The following is an 18,084-nucleotide window of genomic DNA, read 5'->3' on the forward strand; positions in this document are numbered from 1 at the left end:
GGATCGCTGTCTTAATTACACAGGTCCCTTAATTGCCCCCGAACTGCTCAGCCCTCCTGGCTTTCGGGGTAAAGAACATGGAGCAGGTGTGTTCTTTTCTTTGTTTAAAAAAAACAGGTCTTTATTTGCCACACTGGGTCCTAGCTGCATCACGTGGGATCCTTTGCCGCAGTGCACGGACTCTCTAGTGACGCAGGCTCAGTTCTTGCAGCGAGTGGGCTTAGTTGCCCCACAGCATGTGGGATCTTAGTTCCCTGACCAGGAATCGAGCCAGCATCCACTGCATTGCAAGGCAGATTCTTAACCACTGGACCACCAGGGAAGTCCCCAGGTGTGCTCCTGAGCTGAGATGCTGGTGTGGTTCTAAAGCGCAGACACTCAGAGAAAGAGAAGCATTTTGATTCCTAACCTGGATGCTCTGGTTTCTGCCTCAGTCTTGGCATCCTCTGTGCCTCCATCAGCTTTCAGGGGAGTCTATTTGAGACCAAACCAGTTTAGAATAACTCAGCCATCTCAGCACCAGTTCCCCCTCGGCACATGTATTATACACCAAAAGGGAAGTGCAGGCCCACAGTGATTATAAGCCCAATAATGGAGCTATCATTAGAGAGCTCCGAAACTCCAGAACAGTCTCAAAAGAACAAAAATTGAATTAGAAATTCAAATGTTCTTTGAACTGTGTTATAAAATAGTGAAAACGAATGAAATCTTTTTTGTGCTTGGCAGTCGGCTCCGGTAATTAGATAATTAAATCAATGGGAAAATCCTAGACTGTCAGGCATAGCCTGTGTGAGCATTTCATTTGCAAAATTGATGGATTATTCTCAGAAGTAGAAATTCGATGCAGACACCGTGGGGTGTGTAGATTTAAATACGGCAAAAAGAATGTCGAGGGAGGTGAAAGAACCTGAGATGATGATGATGAAAACCACGGGAACTTTGCTCACGTTTTCCTGCTCTCCAGGCTAATGTGAATTTTCAGTCTAAGAGAACAGTTCTTAATTCTGGCTACCCACAAGAACCACCTGAGGCCTTGCAGAAAAATGCGAATACTTGAGTGCCACTGCCAGAGTCTGACTTCATTGGTTGTGGATCAAAGACCAGACATTGGTGACTCTAGAACGTTCCGGGGTGAGAAGTACTGCTTTCAGACATTATGAATTCTTAGTCCATTGAGATGCCACATAGAAATTGACATCTCCGTCAGCTGTCAACAACGAGTGAAGCAGAAATACCCTGGATGCATGAACAACACACTTGGTGATTTCAAAGCCCTAACTCTAAACAATGTACCTCTTTCCCAGAGACGAATCAGACACGTTCTCTACTTACTCATAACTGATAAGAGCTACATGGACCTTTTATATTGTGATGGTCCCATCCCAGGTAGGAGCTGCACCTGCAGTTAGCTGAAAACAGCAGAAAGAGACAGGGGCAGGCCTAGCTCCTAACAAATGTGCCCTTCCAGAGGTGATCATCTTTGCCTATTACCCTTTCTGGTATGATTTAGGAAAAAAGTGAGGAGCTGCATCATTGTCCCAAAATGCCGCAATCCTTAGGTTTTACGCAGGTCATCCAGCACCCACAGAAGTGACTGCCGTTCTGCCCCTCTTTATGGGCTAAAGGGAGAGAGATCTTTCTGGAAGAGAGGGTTCAAGTTCTGTGAACTTGAATTTGGCCTAACGTTGAGATGGGTACATCTTTCTCCAGTTGCCACAGTTTTCTTCTTGGTCCCTCATCTCCTCCTCCTGCTTCTTGATAAATTAAAAATTGGATTATTCTGAACTCAGTGTTCCATTTTTAAGACTACTGAGAATTTACCGTGTCTTCCAAGAGAGGGAGGAGGTAAAACATCAACATAAAAAAGAAACACAGCAGGACACCGAGCCCTTGTACTTGAAATGATATAATTCAGTACCGTTATCATAAGGTGTCTTTTTATAAGATAGTGCCTCATAGGAATGTGCCAGGGTCTCGTTTATCTTCTGATGTTCAAAACAACGGTCATGGGAATGTATGTCCCTGAGAAAAGCACGCAGGGTGTTGGCCCATACTGAGAGACCTATTTCTCCCCACCAGGCAGAAATAATAAATGGAACTGGCACTGGAGATGACAGTCAGGCTGCCATGCAATGTATCAAGCCCTCGATATGCCTACACCAGCTAAGATGGGGCACGTCTCTCAGATACCACGTGCTTGGTGAGCAGGCCTCCTATACCTGCTTGCCTGCAGCCTGGGGAGCTAACTGGGGAAAAATTCCTGGTCAGGAGTCATCCTGGGGTCTGGCAGTCATGAAACTTCCTGATGCATTGTACAGCCCCTCTTTACTGTCACTGCCAGACAGCAAAATCAGTTCAATTAAACCACACTGTTGGCAAGCCGAATAGTCTTAGATTTTACCTAAGAACTCACGATAAAACTCACAATGAGTATGTGAGGCACATGTCCATTTTGAGGTGAGTGGAATTTGGTTTAAGCAGTTTCCTACCTTCTCAGGGAAGCTGACAGAAATAATTTATTTCATCCAGTTAAAAATTTTTAAATATACATGAATTTGTTTGGCTACATTGGGTCTTAGTAGAGGCATATGGGATCTAATTCCCTGACCGGGGATCGAAACTGGGTCCCCTGCATTGGGAGTGCAGAGTCTTAGCCACTGGACCACCAGGGAAGTCCCATGGTCCAGTTAATTTTTATTTTTGAGTAGTTTTATAAAAACATCAAGCCACAGCATGTACAACCAACTGAAACTTCCAGAGATGTAGGGATAACTACGGCTGTTCTTGCCCTTCTACTGTTGACAACTGGAACACCGAAAAATAAATGCATGAAATAACTCTATTCACTTTCGGACAACAGACAGCACAGGAGTGTGACCCTTGGGAGAATGAAAGGAAAGGAGACGAAACCTCTAACTTCCTCAGCTTTCTGTCTGTTGACACTTCTTAGATCACAGCGCAGAGAGAGAAACCAAACAGAGCACTGACCACGTGACCAGTTAGGGGCAAGGAGCTGACGCAGCTAGGATTTGGGGAGCCGAGTACCAAATGAGAGCAAACTGTGGGAAAGAATTACGTCCATCTGTGGATCCATCATCGACTAAGGCCAGGCACACGTGTTGTGAAAGACACTGATCCAGGCACAAAGTCGGAGGCCAGAGAATTCCCAGAGCTCACACAGTTCTGGGAGATGTTTATGTCTTGACCAGCAAGCACAGAGCGGTTTTATTAATCACCTGGGGCATTCGGTAGTGATCAGAGAAAGGCCATGCTTCAGTCTTTTTTTTTTTCTTCTTCAGTGTTTAGTTCATACATTTTTATTTATTTGCGGGCACCACATTTTAGTTGCAGCATGTGGGATCTAGTTCTCTGACCAGGGATCAAACCCGGCCCCCCTGGCATTGGGAAATGTATGTAACAAATCCTTAACAAAATATTAGCAATTGAATCCAGCAATATATAAAAAGAATAATACATTACCCTGGATTTTATCCCAGGAGTTCAAGATGGTTTTAATATGGGGGGAATAAAAAATGATTCAATGTATTTGACCTTTTAGCAGAATAAAGAAGACCATCATATCATTTCAGTAAATGCAGAAAAAACATATAACAAAATTCAATACCGATGATAAAAACACTCAGCACTCTTGGAGTAGAAGCAAACTCCCTTAACCTGACAAAGAATGTCTGAAAATCCTACAGAAAACGTTAATAGTTAGTGGTGAAACACGACCATATTCTCCATAAAATTGGGACCACGTGGTGGCCAAGGAAGCCTCCTCTCACTTCTCTTTAACTCTGTACTGAATGTCCTAGCAAGTGCAGTAAGGCTGGAAGAAGAAAGGAAAAAGTGTATGGATGGAAAAGTTCAAAGTGTAATTGGCATTGCTCACAAATCACTTCACAATCATGATTGTGTGATATCAAATTAAAAAAAGATGCTTCTAGACATAAGGGAATATAAGCAAGATCAGAATCAAGTCAATATGTAAAAACATTAAAATGTTAGTACATACAACATACTAAATCCACACAATAGAAAACCACTAAGTATGAAAAAGAATGAGGCCCTAAAATTCCGAACAGCATGGCTGGATCTCAAAAACAATATACTGAAGGAAAGAAGCCAGATACACAAAATTTCACAGTGTACCGTTGCATGAGTGTGACATTCTAAAACAGGAAGAACTAATCTAAGGGACAAAATGCAGGTGGGTGGTTTCCTTGAGCTGGGGGTCGGGAAATTGAGTGCCGAGTGTTGAGAAGGGTTTTTTAGGGCGAGAACAGATGTCTCCTTTTTAGTTGTGCTTTCGTCAGTGTATACACTTGTCAAAACCCATTGACCTGTGCACTATTAAAATGGGTATATTTTATAGCTTGTCAACCGTATCTTTTTTTTAAAAAAAATTATTTGACTGCACCAGGTCTTAGCTGCAGCACTCAGGACCTCTAGTTGCAGCATGTGGGATCTAGTTCCCTGACCAGGGACTGAACCCAGGCCCCCTGCCTTGGGAGTGTGGAGTCTTAGCCACTGGACCACCAGGGATGTCCTAAACTATATCTTAATAGCTTTCTTTTAAATTGAAATTTAGAATCCCTGCTGAGAAAAAACAAATTGTAATCATCTGAAGTGCTGGTGGCTAATTTATCTGAAGCATTTTGAGAGAGAGGTTGACACACATCCTGCCTTCAGCGCTGTTTTTTTTTAATTAATTTTTATTGGAGTACAATTGCTTTACGACGTTGGTAGTTTCCCCTGTACTGCAGGGAGTCCGCTACACGTATACACACATCCCCTTAGATTCCCTTCCCGTTCAGGTCCCCTCGGAGCTCGGAGGAGGGCTCCCTGCGCTGCCCAGGCGCTCACTGGTTGTCTGGGTTATATCTAGCAGCCGTCAGCACTGGCCCTGCTTTCTGCGCACACGGGGAGCAAGTCCTAGAGACGGTGGGAAGAACTCCAGACAGGGAGGGTCGGGGGCCCAGGGAAAGTAGAAACGGAACCTATGCGTGTCTTTAGTCCTTTGCGATTTTATTTACTGTTGCCCGTGTACCAGCCAATGTGCTATGGGAAATTCAGTGTTTCTTCTCCCTCTGTCTGAGTTAAGGCACTCTTTCTGGGTGGGAGAGTCATACAGCCTGGAACTCAAGGCCTCTCTCCCTGCCTCCACCTTGAATAGAATAATTTGAGAGTCTCTCCCTGACTCTGTTACCAGTTGAGTAATTTGAATATCACATGCAGTTGTGTTCCTCTGATATGTCTATAGGTTTTCACAGTGTGCGCTCAGTTGCTCGGTTGTGTCCAACTCTTTGCAACCCCATGGACTGTAGCCTTTGCAACCCCATGGACTGTAGCCTGCTAGGCTCCTCTGTCTGTGGGATTTTTCAGGCAAGAATACTGGAGTGGGTTGCCATTTCCTATTCCAGGGGATCTTCCCATCCCGGGAATCGAACCTGCATGTCCTGCATTGGCAGGCAGATTCTTTACCACCGAGCCACCCAGGAAATCTTGGCATTTGAGGTTGATTAAATCTGAAGATGTGGAACTGTGAGTATGGAGGGCAGGCTAGAAAGTTACACTCGGATTGTTGTTTGAAATACGGACTTATCCGGCTGCGCTGGGTCTTAGCTGTGGCACGTGGGATCTTTAGTCCTGGCATGTGAACTCTTAATTGCAGCATGAAGGGATCCAGCTCCCTGACGAGGGATCTAGTTCCCTGACCAGGGATTGAACCCAGACCCCCTGCATTGGGAGCATGGCGTCCCAGCCACTGGACCACCAGGGAGGGAGGTCCGTATACCTGGATTTTTGCACAGAGGGCAGGCACTCCCACCCCTGTGTTGTTCAAGGGTCAACTGTATTGTCATTCAAGCAGTGAATACGTGTTGGGTTCACCTGCTGTGTGCCAGAAACTGCCTATGTGCGGGAATACAGCAGACACCACTGTCGGGTGCTGTCTAGTAGACGGTGATCGGAAAATTACTGGGTTGAATTTGACTCTGAACAAGTCACCTCACTTCTCAGGGCTTCACTTCTCCCATCTTTGGATTTTCAATTTTAAGGATTTGAAATATTCTAGCAGTAATTTCTGGCTTCATAGCCACTGTCAATATCCACTGATGATTGGACCGTAATTTTATTGGAGCTTGTCTGTGAGATTTGGGCAGAAGGGTTAGGGAGAGGGTTGCCACTCAGCTCACAGCACAGTGATGTCATCAGTCCTTCAAAGTGTTCTTAGACCACAGTGCTCAGACTGTGGTGACACATTCAAAAAAAAACCTCAGATGGTTCTAAATAACTTATATCTTCCATTTCTTGTTTATTTATTTGGCTGCACCAGGTCTTAGCTGCAGCATGAGGGATCTTTAGTTGGGGCATGCAGACTCTTAGTTGTGGCCTGTGGGATCCAGTTCCCTGACCAGGGATTGAACCTGAGACCCCTGAATTGGCAGCACACTGTCTTAGCTACTGGACCACCAGGGAAGTCCTTGAGGGGTTTTTAAAAATTCCCAGTGCCCAAGGTGCACCTCAGACCAGTTAAATCTGAATCTCTCAGGGATGCACCTAGGTATCCATCACTTTCAGACACATTTAATCATCATCTTATTTGTCCCCAATGTACCCATTACCACTCACCCTCAACCCCCAAAGGGAATAGGTCTATAGGATTTGACACATGGCCTTGAATTTGAGCGTGCCATTTTGATAACAGCTGGTTTATTATGTCTGTTTAGCAACTGTAGTCAGAGCAAGTCTGGGCATTAGCACTGAGCTCAAGGCATAACTGAGCCATAGGTCACCTCGCATTTCTACCATCTGGCAAAGAATGGTGGATTTTCCATTGTCTGTTATTACCAACTCAGTTCACACATTCAACAAATACTGGATTGGCAAAAAAACTCGTTTGTGTTCTTCTGTAACATTTGCTGGAAAAACCTGAATGAACTTTGTGGCCCACCCCATATTTGAGTGCCTGCTATGTACCAGGCACGGTGTCCTGGAGACTCTGTGGAGGGCGGAAATTAACCAGGTGGAGGGTGTATCATGCAAAGCCCCCGTGGCAGAAAGGAAGGGGGTCGGGCTCTCAGAAGAACAGAGGATGGCCCTGCGGCTGGAGCAGAGAGCGCGCCAGCTGCCTGCGGTGCAAGGAGGCTGGTGATATGGGCAGGGGCCAGACCTCCCCACGCCTTGCGGGCAGAGCCATAGCTGCAGACAGCATGGCAGGAAGCTGTTGTCCGCGCACTCTCCAAACGTGTTGCCTTTCAGCAACAGACTGACTGTCGTTAAGACCTCAATAAAAAGACAGCGTTAGCGAGGAGAGTGTGAAAGCATGATCATGACTCACTCAGAGGAGGTAACCCAAGGGTGGCACATTTTTATTTGGTTCCCTCCCAGACAAAATCACAGGTCTTGCCCCCACAGTCATCCTCCGTGATAACAACAGCTCATCTACACTGAGAGCTCGGTTTGTGCCAGGCACGACTGTGAGCACTTGATTGCCTCACGAAGCTCCATGGCGCCTCCGTGAGATACGAACTACTACTGTCCCTTTCTGTTTGTTTTGGAGACATGGAGAGATTAATAACTTGCCCACAATTGCATGGCTACTAATTCGGAAGACTGGGAACTAATTGGAAGACTGGGAGCTAATTAGGAAGGCTGGGAACTACTTAGGAAGACCAGGAAGTGAACTCAGGCTATCTTTCTCTGGATGGACAGTTGATGATGGTGATGTTCAAACATGATGGTGGTTTTGTAGGGCTGATCCATGTTGAATTTTGTTTTGTTTTGTTTTTTACTGACCATTTAAAAAGTCTTTATTGAATTGTTACAATATTGCTTCTGTTTTATGTTTTGGTGTTTTGGCTATGAGGCATGTGGGATCTTAGTTCCCCGACCAGGGATGGAACCTGCATCCCCTGCATTAGAAGGCGAAGTCTTAACCACTGGGCCATCAGGGAAATCCCAGAAATGGTTTATTTTTATTCAGAGAAAAATGGAAGCCATGATGAGGTTTCAAGCAGGTGGTGACGCAGTCAGATGGCATTTCCTCTGTTTGCACAGATGATGGACAGCTGGTAGAGTGTCATCCCTCCTGTGAGGTGATACACAGTCTACGAAACCACAAAACGAAGGAAACGGTAACAGCTAATTGAAATTTCAGGGGAACTTCAGATATAATAGGTATGATAGAGTTACTGTTTTTCAGGCTGATTGAATGAGCTCACTTGATGTACGTGCTGTCAGAAAATTGCCCTGCCCCAGGGAGCCACGTAACACCTTCTTGGAAACAGGATTCAAATGTTTGGCTAGATGTTTGTAAAGCCTGGGTTGATACTCACACATCCTATACTTTGGGGTGAGAAACAAGAGTACTCTGGAAACCACTTGGGAAAATTATGTGGCAATTGTGGTCTTATGTATGTAAGCAGCCTACGTATAATCCAGGGAGATCAGTTAATTGCCAAAAGCCTTAGGGCTCATCTGCAAATATCATTGCCACCACTGACAGCAAGTACTGTGTTTTGAGGGTTTTGTTTTTTTTAATGAACTATAGTTGATTTACAGTGTTGTGCCGATCTCTGTTGTACAGCAGAGCAACTCAGTTATATACATATAGACATTCTTTTTTTTTTTTAGACATTCTTTTTTATATATTCTTTTCCATTGTGGTTTATTACAGGATATTGAATATAGTGCCCTGAGCTACACAGTAGGACCTCGTTGTTTATCCTTTCTATATCTAATAGTTTACATCTGCTAATCCCAAATCCCAGGCCTTCCCTCCCCCACCCTCTCAAGTACTATGTTGTGATGGTCTGTAATTACATGGTATTTGGTCCATGGACCCACTAATAAGAGGGACACAGATATTCATTTAGTTGATGGGCTGAAATAGTCCACAGTCAAACCAACATTTGTTGAGTACCTTTCTATACCAAACAGCATCTCGTTAATTTTCAGAGCAGAAGAGGCACGGGAGATGAACGCCCCCATTTTTAGAGATAAGGAGCGTGCCCAGAGTCTCTCAGTGCATCTGCGAGTAGGTTTAGGGTTTGATTGTAAGTCCACTTGGCTCCAGAGCTGGTACTCTTGGCTGTCACTATGAAAACATGTGAGATTTCACGCCCATTGTCTGTATGTCTATCCAGCATTCAGGAAAGACTGCTTTTTTGCAGACAGGGATGTGAAAGTGTGCTTGTCAGCTGGCTACTCAAACCTGGATGCTGGCTGAAGCAGCAATATTATATACAGTCTGTGCTCGCTTCCCTTTTACAGTGAAATAAAGAAAGACTCAGCTATGGGGCTGTTTATCCCGACCCACACCTGGGGCTGCCAGGCGCCCTGGCACCCCCCTATCAGCCCAGCAAGAGTTGATGGAGGGTGATTTCTTTTGTCCAACAGCTGCAGAACCAGGAACTGCTGAAGGCAATGATGAGGAAGGCTGAGCAGGAAATCAGCAGCAAGGTGATCGAGACGATGAAGAGATTGGAGGACCCTGTACAGCGCCAGCGGGTCCTGGTGGAGCAGGAAAGGCAGAAGTACCTGCACGAAGAGGAGAAGATCGTCCGGAAGCTGTGGTGAGTCTGGGCCCTTGCAGTCAGTCCCTGGTTGCGTGCATAGCTGTTCAACCTGAAGAGCAAGCCTGTCTTGGCCAAGGAGGCGGCCCTTCCTAGGCCGTGTTCTCATCCTCTTTCTTTGCTGAGCACCTAGCGTGCACATTAGAGTTCTGCTGGTTCTGGATATCTGCGGACACTTGGCTCGTGCCCTCCATCCGAGCTCAGGAAATTGAACAATGCTCAGGTGACTGAACTTATTAGTCTCTTTGGAAGCATCATACTGTTGTGTAGGGCTTGGCAACCCATCGAACTAAAAGGAGCCAGTGGCACAACCCAGTGATAAATGGGAAGTCTGAATTTAATCTCAATAAATTAAAACTAATAACCAAAATAACACAGCACTAAAATTATCCGCCTATTATTCAACTGTAGTTAAAATCACAAAAGAAGAATTTCAGTGTAAAATATGTCTGATGCACAATGAAAGATGCTGCCTTGAATGCTACCCATCTTCTGTGAGGTTCTTATTGAAAGCATCTATCAAGTCGCACTACTGAAATAAGCGGAGTTTTATTACACCCCAGTCACTGGGGCAGGCACATCTGTTATGTTAATGTATGTTTTGTTATGCAGTGAAGATTTATCATAGAACAGTTTCACCTTTTAGTATAATGAATAGTCATTTGTGTGGATTCTTCTAGTGTTGGTACTTCTCCTGTTTGTTTTTTTTGAGTTTCACAAAGCCATTTTAATTTTTTAAATTATTTTCTAATACTTTAAGTATTTCAAGTATTTAAAATACTTTGAAATATTTTAATTTTTAAAGGTTTTGCTCCATTTACAGTTATTACAAAATATTGGCTATACTTCCCATGTTGTACAGTACATCCTTGTAGCCTGGCTTACACTAGGTAGTTTGAACCTCCTCCTCTCCCACTGTATTCCCCTTCGCTGCCCCCACTGGTAAGCACCAGTTTGTTCTCTGTATCCGTGAATCCACTGTTTTTTTGTTATATTCACTAGTTTGTGAATTTTTTAGATTTCACATATAAGTGATAAGCATACAGTATTTTTCTCTCTCTGACTTGTTATACTTAGCATAATGCCCACCATACCCATCCATGTAAATGTTGCAAATGGCAAAAATTCCATTCTTTTTTGTGGCTGAGTAGTATTCCATTGTAGATGTGTAAATTCTCTTTGTTTTTTGGAAAGTGGAAACGTCCCAAAACGGGACTGTAAGGGAGCAGCTTTCAAATTCTTTCCATGACTATACTCACCAGAAGCCTACAGGATGGGGAGTGTTATGCTCATTGAGCTCTTTGATATTTGAGCTGGAGCTTCTGTCAAATCAGATACCAACCCAGTGTGCCTGATTAAAATGAGAATACCCTTCTCAGTGGCAGTCTAGAGAGTCAGATAATAACTTTGACCACTCTTCATCATCACCTCAAAATCAGGCTCCAAATTTGTACTTAGCCCCTGCGCTTACAGACAAGCACCCGCCGTGAGGTGTTAAGGCTGTTGTTTGCCTGAGATGCGTCTCTGATAGCCTGACTGTCTACAGCTAGGTCTCAAGGTTCTTCTTGAAAAGTTCTTTTAAGAAAATATATAGCCTTTAATGTTTTTATAGAATTGCCAGTTAAATTTTTCTGTTTTATTGAGATGTAATTGACATGCAGCCCCATATAGTTTAAGGTGGACAGCATAATGTCTTGACTTCCACACATCATAAAATTATTGCCACAGTAAGTTTAGTGAATATCTACCATCTCCTATAGATACCAAATTAAGGAAATAGAAAAAACTTTTTTTTCCTTCTGATGACAACTCCTAGGATTTACTCTCGTAACAAATTTCATAAGTAACATATAGCAATGTTAATTATATTTATCGTGTTGTTGATTACACGCCTAGTCCTTGTAACTGGAAGTCTGTCGACTTGCTGCCTGCCCCACACTCAATGTTCTGGCGCTGGAATCGCTGTCCGCTTACTGCCACCTAGTGGTTCTTCAAATCAAAGCTCTTTTCCTGTTTCTTTTAATAGCGGGGGTTTCTACTGACAGATCAGCAGACATAATGAAATCATGCACACATCTGTTTAGGGTGGGGTTGTTCATGTGCTCAGGAAGACAGGATGTTGTTACTGGTGTGTTTGTTGAAGTGGGAGATGTACCCTCAGAGATGAGTACGTGTGTGCACATGCACCCCCTCCAGAAATCAGACCTGTGATCATTCATTCTCTTTGCATCCTGAAGAGGACACTCAGCCCTTACTGACGGGACAGTCAGTATAAACCAGAGGTTCTCAGGGGCGAGTCTGTTCCCCTCGTGACCCCTGGGGACATTTTAACAATGTCTGTGGAACATTGTTGTTTGTCTCAAGTTAGGGGAGGTTGCTACTGTCATCTATCATAAATGGGTGTTGGATTTTGTCAAAAACTTTTTCTGCACCTATTGAAATGATTATATGGTTTTATTCTTCAGTTTGTTGATGTGGTGTATCACACTGATTGATTTGCGGATACTGGAGAATCCTTGCATCCTCAGGATAAATCCCACTTGATCATGGTGTATGATCCTTTTAATGTACTGTTGGATTTCGTTTGCTAGTATTTTATTGATGCTTTTTTTTTTTTTTTTTTTTTTTTGTATCTGTGTTCATCAATTATACTGGCCTGTAATTTTCTTTTTCTTGGGGCATCTTTGTCTGTTTTGGTATCATGGTGATGGTGGCCTCAGAGAATGTGTTTAGGAGTGTTCCTTCTTCTGCAATTTTTTGGAATAGTTTGAGCAAAGGATAGCTGCTGTCTCTTCTGTAATGTTTGATAGAATTTGCCAACAAAGCCATCTGGTCCTAGACTTTTGTTTGTTGGAAGTTTTTTCTTTTTAATTAATTTTTATTGGCGTATAGTTGCTTTACAGTGTCGTTAGTTTCTCCTGTAAGCAGTGTGAATCAGCTGTATGTGTACATATCTCTCCTTGGGATTTTCGATTCCCTCCCCATCAGGTCACCAGAGCACAGTAGCGTCTCGTTACTTATCTATTTACACACAGTATCCACAGTGTGTATGTGTCACGGCCATCTCAATCCCCCAGCTCATCCCACCACCCCTGCCCCCTTGGTGTCTATACATTTCTTGTCTATGTTTGTATATCCATTTCTGTTTTGCAGATAAGATCATCTGTACCATTTTTCTAGATTCCATATATATGTGTTATATATTTTTCTCTTTTTTACTTCATTCTTTATGACAGTCATCAACAGAGGAATGGATGAAGAAGATATGGTATATCAACAATAGACTATTAGCCTTATAAAGGAACAAAATTGGGTCATTTGTAGAGATGTCGATGGACCTAGAGACTTTTGAAAGTTTTTTAACCACAGTTTGAACTTCAGTGCTTACGACTGGTCTGTTCATTTTTTTTTTTTCTGTTTCCTCCTGGTTCAGTCTTGGGAGGTAGTGCCTTTCTAAGAATTTGTCCACTTCCTCCACGTTGTCCATTTTGTCGGCTTAGGGCTGCTGCTCCTGGAGGCTACTGTGTCAAGGTCAGGGGTGCTGCTAAATATCCTACAATGCACAGGACACCCCTCATCCCCCCGCAGAAAAGAATAACTTGGCCACAGAGGTCAGTGCCATGGTAGAAAAGCCTGATCTGCAGCGCCTGGGCTCCTCCTCTTGCTGTCTGTTTCCCTCTTTCTCCTCTGTCACATCAGCGTCCACGCAGCCCTCCCTCAGTCGGCATCAGCACCGCTGAAAACAAAGAGTGGGTCCTTTGTCAGCCAGGTGGCAGATCCAGGCCTCCCCGAGAAACCTCACCTCACACCCCAGAAGGGTCTCTTAAGCCAAACCAAGCTACTGCTCCCACCTCCGTGGGCATGGAGGGACCCGCGGTACTGGGGGGAGGCCAGCCGGCGAAGCCCGGGGTCCTCTGCTCCCCACTGTCCGTAGGCAAGGCCCCCGCGCTCACTCTTCCTGTGGTCGGCTTTCCCCCTAGTGACCTGGAAGACTTCGTTGACGATCTGAAGAAGGACTCCACCTCGGCCAGCCGCGTGGTGACTCTGAAAGACGTGGAGGATGGGGCTTTCCTGCTGCGCCAGGTGGGAGAGGCCGTCGCTTCCCTGAAAGGTGAGCATCCTCCTTGGAGGGGAGGGGAATCCCGACAGCCCGTCCGACGGTGAAGGATTCGTTCATGCACGTGGGCAGGTGTTTGTCTAGCACCCACCATGCACTGTTCTGAGCGCTCAGGATGCATCCCTGAACAGCAGAAGCAGCGCCTCTCTCTGCCGGGAGCTGGTATTAATATTTTAGTGGCTGCTGTAACATTTAGGAGTAAATGATTCTAATAACCCTTTCCCTTCTCTGGGCTCTTACAATGCACCAGGGCACCTGTGCCAAATTCACTGAATACAACTCGGGGCCCAGTGGACACACCCCACACACAGACGGGAAATGAGACCTCGAGGGGCTGCGCCCTCCGCCCAGGTCACGTTGAACCCACTCTGCCTCCTGAACCCCAACACTTCCCAACCGTGTCCAGTGTTGGGGTCTGAGGGGGGGCCCGCTAGTCTTGCCTTTGCTCCTGCGGCTCACTCGCTGTTCCTGGTCTGCAGGAGAATTTCCAACCTTACAAAATAAGATGCGAGCCATCCTGCGCATAGAAGTGGAGGCGGTGCGCTTCCTGAAGGAGGAGCCGCACAGGCTGGACAGTCTCCTGCAGAGAGTGCGCGGCCTGACGGACACCCTGACCATGCTGCGGAGGTGACCGGGCGGGCCGGGGGCGGCGCTGGGTGGGACATGAGAGTCTGACACCAGACTTGTTGGTGTGGTCAGGCAGTCAGGCATATCTGGACGTTCTTATCTGTTCCAGTCCTGGTGTTAGGTGTCAAGAGTATAAGAATAAACCAGACAGAACCCCTGCCCTTATAAAACTTCCTTTCCCACATGGGAAATAGACACAGCTACCACATAAACCACCTCCCAACAGCATCAGTCCTGAATTTTCCTTTTTTTTAAAAAAAACAGAACTAGGAAAATTACAGAGATGCTACCCTTTCGATCTTAAACCAGATTTGAGAGCCGGTCACAAGCATAAGTAACATCGAAATTCTTGGGAGAATTTTAATCACTATCATCTTTTGATAGGTTTGCAGGAGAAATATGTTAAAAGTGCAGTTGACTTTTAGATGAATTATTAACCGTAAGGAGCAAGTGAGATTTTTTCTAGTAATAGTGACCTCAAGGAAAGAGCCTCTTTTGAGATGCTAATGCTACAAAGAGCTCTATAATCTCCTGCATAAGTTTCAAGAGGCCAGCAAAAATCTGAATTAAGGCAACTCTTGCCTCTTCCTGCAGCGAAAACATCTGGCTGGGTACAGGAAGAAATTGTACTTGAGTTACATTTTCTCATAGGCTCACTACTGTAAATTGCCAGAGTGAACTTTTTCTTCCAGTAGGATAAAAATATGTTAAAAGGCTTCTTCATTAAACTCTTACCTAAATGTGGTAACCCAACCACAAAGCCTAAATCAAACCTTCCTTATTAAGTGTTTACACAGATAGCAGGCTGGCTGGTAACAGTGCCCACCCTCCCTCTCTTCCCTGAAAAACAATTTTAAAAAATGATATAGATAAAGACAGTTAAAAGTTACTTTAAAAATAAATATAGCCTCCATTAAGCTGCCCATCACAAGTCTTTATATTATTTAATTATTTCTTGGGATCTTTCTAATGTGCTGTACTCAGCGCTGTGGAAGACACAAGAAGGAAGGTAGGAATACACACGCCCCCAGGGACAGGCACATGTCCTGGCGCCCGACAAAGGGGGTGACAGTCATGGTTCAGAGCAACTTGAGCGGGTTGGGAAGATGCTGGAGGGGTTCTGTGTGTCTTGAATTTGAGGTGCTGGAAGGATAGCAGAGCAGAGTTGCCCAGGAAGCCCTTAGAAATGCAGACTGAAGTTCAAGAGACAGAAGGAGTACTTGGCCCACTCAGAGGGAGGGGGAAAGAGATTTAGAGTTGAAAGTTGCCTTCATGTAGGTGATTACTGAAGATGGAAGAGGTAGCTCTGACAGGAGAAGGAAAGGAGGAAACAGACCCTTGGTGATTTGAGGTTGAAGGAACCAGACAGTTAAAGAAGTGAGCAGCAGAGGGGAGCTGCAGAAGCAGTCTCTTGTTTTCAAAGCAAAAGAAAAACACATTTTGGTTAAGAAGAGAATGCGGGGCTAATCAAAAATTATGGGTTGAGTATCACGTTTGACGGTGTCTTTCATTTGACTATGTTGATCAGAATTAGACCATCATCATCTTCACGATAATCCACAGAAAAGTACCTGAGGCCCACAGAGGTGAAGCTGCCAGCATTACAGAGCTAGAACACGGTAGCTGATAGTCGAACACAAGCCTGTCTGACCCTGAAGGTCATGTCTTTCCCACCATAGTGTGGGTGGAGCTGGACAGAGCATCAGATGACTGCCTTTCCCCCCACCCCCCACAAAGCAGAGGAGGATGAGGACTAACCCGCAGTCAGATTCACAGTCACTCTCGATGTTGCAAAAAGGCTAGTCAGGTCCAGGTGGGGTGGCCAGATGGCTGAGCTGTAGGAAGAGCAAGTAAAAGGAACTGGCATGTAAACCACCCTCCCGAGATGTGCAGCAGTGAAAGCAGGAGAGAGTGGAGCGTTAAGGAAGCTTTGGGTCAGAACCGAGCATCTGCGAGCTGCCCAGGCCTGGAACAGGTGCAGGCAGTGTGGTTAGAATCATGTGTCCACTCTAGGACAGCACCACCCCAACAGTGGACACAGCAACACGGGTGGACCATCTCCTGAGGGAAGAAGAGGAAAGCCGCTGCTAAAGATCACTGGGAGGCAGTTCTGTTGCTATGGAAACCCTCAACTCTAAGCTGCTACTTGGGGTTTTAGCATGTCTTAATTTCTGCAACAAAAATCTCGCCTGGTCTGCAGATGACACAGCACTCAAGTAAAGACCGTACAATGAAAACGCGCGGTACCTGGTTCACTGGTCGATGCTGCTGTGTGGTCTCTTCCCAGGCATGTCACTGATGGGCTCTTGAAAGGCTCGGATGCAGCCCAGGCCGCGCAGTACGTGGCTATGGAGAAGGCCACGGCCGCCGAGGTCCTGAAGGCCCAGGAGGAGGCCCCCCACACCTCGGGGCAGCCCCTCCCCGGCGCGGGCGTCCCCGGCGACGTGAAGGCGGAGGTGGTGCCCCTGACCGTCCACCACGCGCAGAGCTCTCCCGTGGTCATCCAGCCGTCGCAGCTCTCCTCCGCGCTGCTGAACCCCGCCCAGCACGCGCCCGGGGGCCCGGGCCCTCACCCCGCCAGCGCCCCTGCCGCCACGCAGGAGGCCCCCTCCGCTCTGCCGTCCCCGCAGATGCCCGGGGACGGCTCCTCCGCGCAGAGCCTGTTCATCGAGGAAATCCACAATGTGAGCGCCAGGAGCAGGGCGGTGTCTATCGAGGTAGGTCCTCCTTCCATTTCTCCGAATTCCGTGAAGGGGGAAGGATGGGGTCCTTTCCCACCAAGAATTGACGGTCTGGTTGTGGAGACAATGGATATATGTATCAAAGATGTATATAACTTTATATTTTTATCAGAAAATTTTTGATATTTTTTTGATAAAAATATAGCTTTCTATTTTATATACATATATGATAGATTTTTTTGTTTCAATGGCCAGACTAAGAGAAAGGCCATCACATTTCAGAGAAGAGTCAGGCACCCAACCTGTTGGAAGGTGAGACAGTGGTATGCTGGTCAGTGTTTAACAACGGGGAAAAGCCTAATTTGTAGCATTTGCCAGTTTCTGTGGTGGAGGCTTAATCAGCCATTACTGATTTTGAGCAAAGCAACAGTGTGACGTTACTGAACGTGACTCTGGGAGGAAAGGTGACAGTCAGCCCCCCTGAGCCAGTGTGAGCTGGTTCAGACACACCACTGGTGAATGCAGGGTTCACCAGTGACTTGGAAAATGAAGTAGAGTCTGGGTAAGCAGAGAAGGCTGATGAGGGCATTCTCAGAGAAGGTCGGGCCGTGAGTACACCTGTTTACTGGGAAGAGGAGGAAATACACTGGCCAAAGGGGCTGGAAGCTGACTTGGGAGAAATTATTCCCCGGTCTCAGATGACCACGGTTTTATTCCATGGAATAGCAGAGAAATGCTGCTGCTTGGACCAGTGATAAATGTGGTGTCATCAGAAAATTCATGTGGAAACAGTATGCAGAACTGATCGAGGTGGTGGGTCTCAAATAAAGGATGCTGGATGGGAAGTTGTTACCAAAGTCTCAGAGGAGTCAAGAGAGGGATGTCTCAAAGTCACAGGGTATAGAGAGAAAACCTGCTGTGTTTTTAAAATATTCTTTTCAGCAGGAGCTGGAGTCAGCGTTCGTGCAGCACACTGCATTCCCCTGGGTCTCTCCTTCCCCTTCTCTAAAGTTTCCTCCACTCAGGACTGTGTCCTCGGTCCCCAGTCCTGCCTCTCTTGCAAGTCAGCAGTGGATAA

General features: G+C 45.7%; 1 protein-coding gene and 1 non-coding gene across 14 annotated transcripts in view; one reads left to right on the forward strand and one right to left on the reverse strand.

The window, feature by feature from the left end:
* The window catches only part of KIAA1217 (KIAA1217 ortholog), a 346,126-nt gene that overhangs the window by 302,786 nt on the left and 25,256 nt on the right, over positions 1 to 18,084 (forward strand). For all 13 annotated transcript variants that reach the window (XM_065921090.1, XM_065921092.1, XM_065921091.1 and 10 more), the window contains 4 exons: positions 9,406 to 9,581; positions 13,562 to 13,692; positions 14,178 to 14,325; positions 16,613 to 17,042. In XM_065921090.1, the coding sequence (XP_065777162.1) occupies positions 9,406 to 9,581; positions 13,562 to 13,692; positions 14,178 to 14,325; positions 16,613 to 17,042 (885 nt within the window). The remainder of the gene's footprint in view (positions 1 to 9,405; positions 9,582 to 13,561; positions 13,693 to 14,177; positions 14,326 to 16,612; positions 17,043 to 18,084) is intronic.
* On the reverse strand, positions 2,600 to 2,672 carry TRNAG-CCC (transfer RNA glycine (anticodon CCC)). The gene has a single exon. It is a non-coding gene; the product is annotated as a tRNA-Gly (tRNA).

This window comes from Muntiacus reevesi, chromosome 2 (genome assembly GCF_963930625.1).
Source record: "Muntiacus reevesi chromosome 2, mMunRee1.1, whole genome shotgun sequence".
Classification (NCBI taxonomy): domain Eukaryota; kingdom Metazoa; phylum Chordata; class Mammalia; order Artiodactyla; family Cervidae; genus Muntiacus; species Muntiacus reevesi.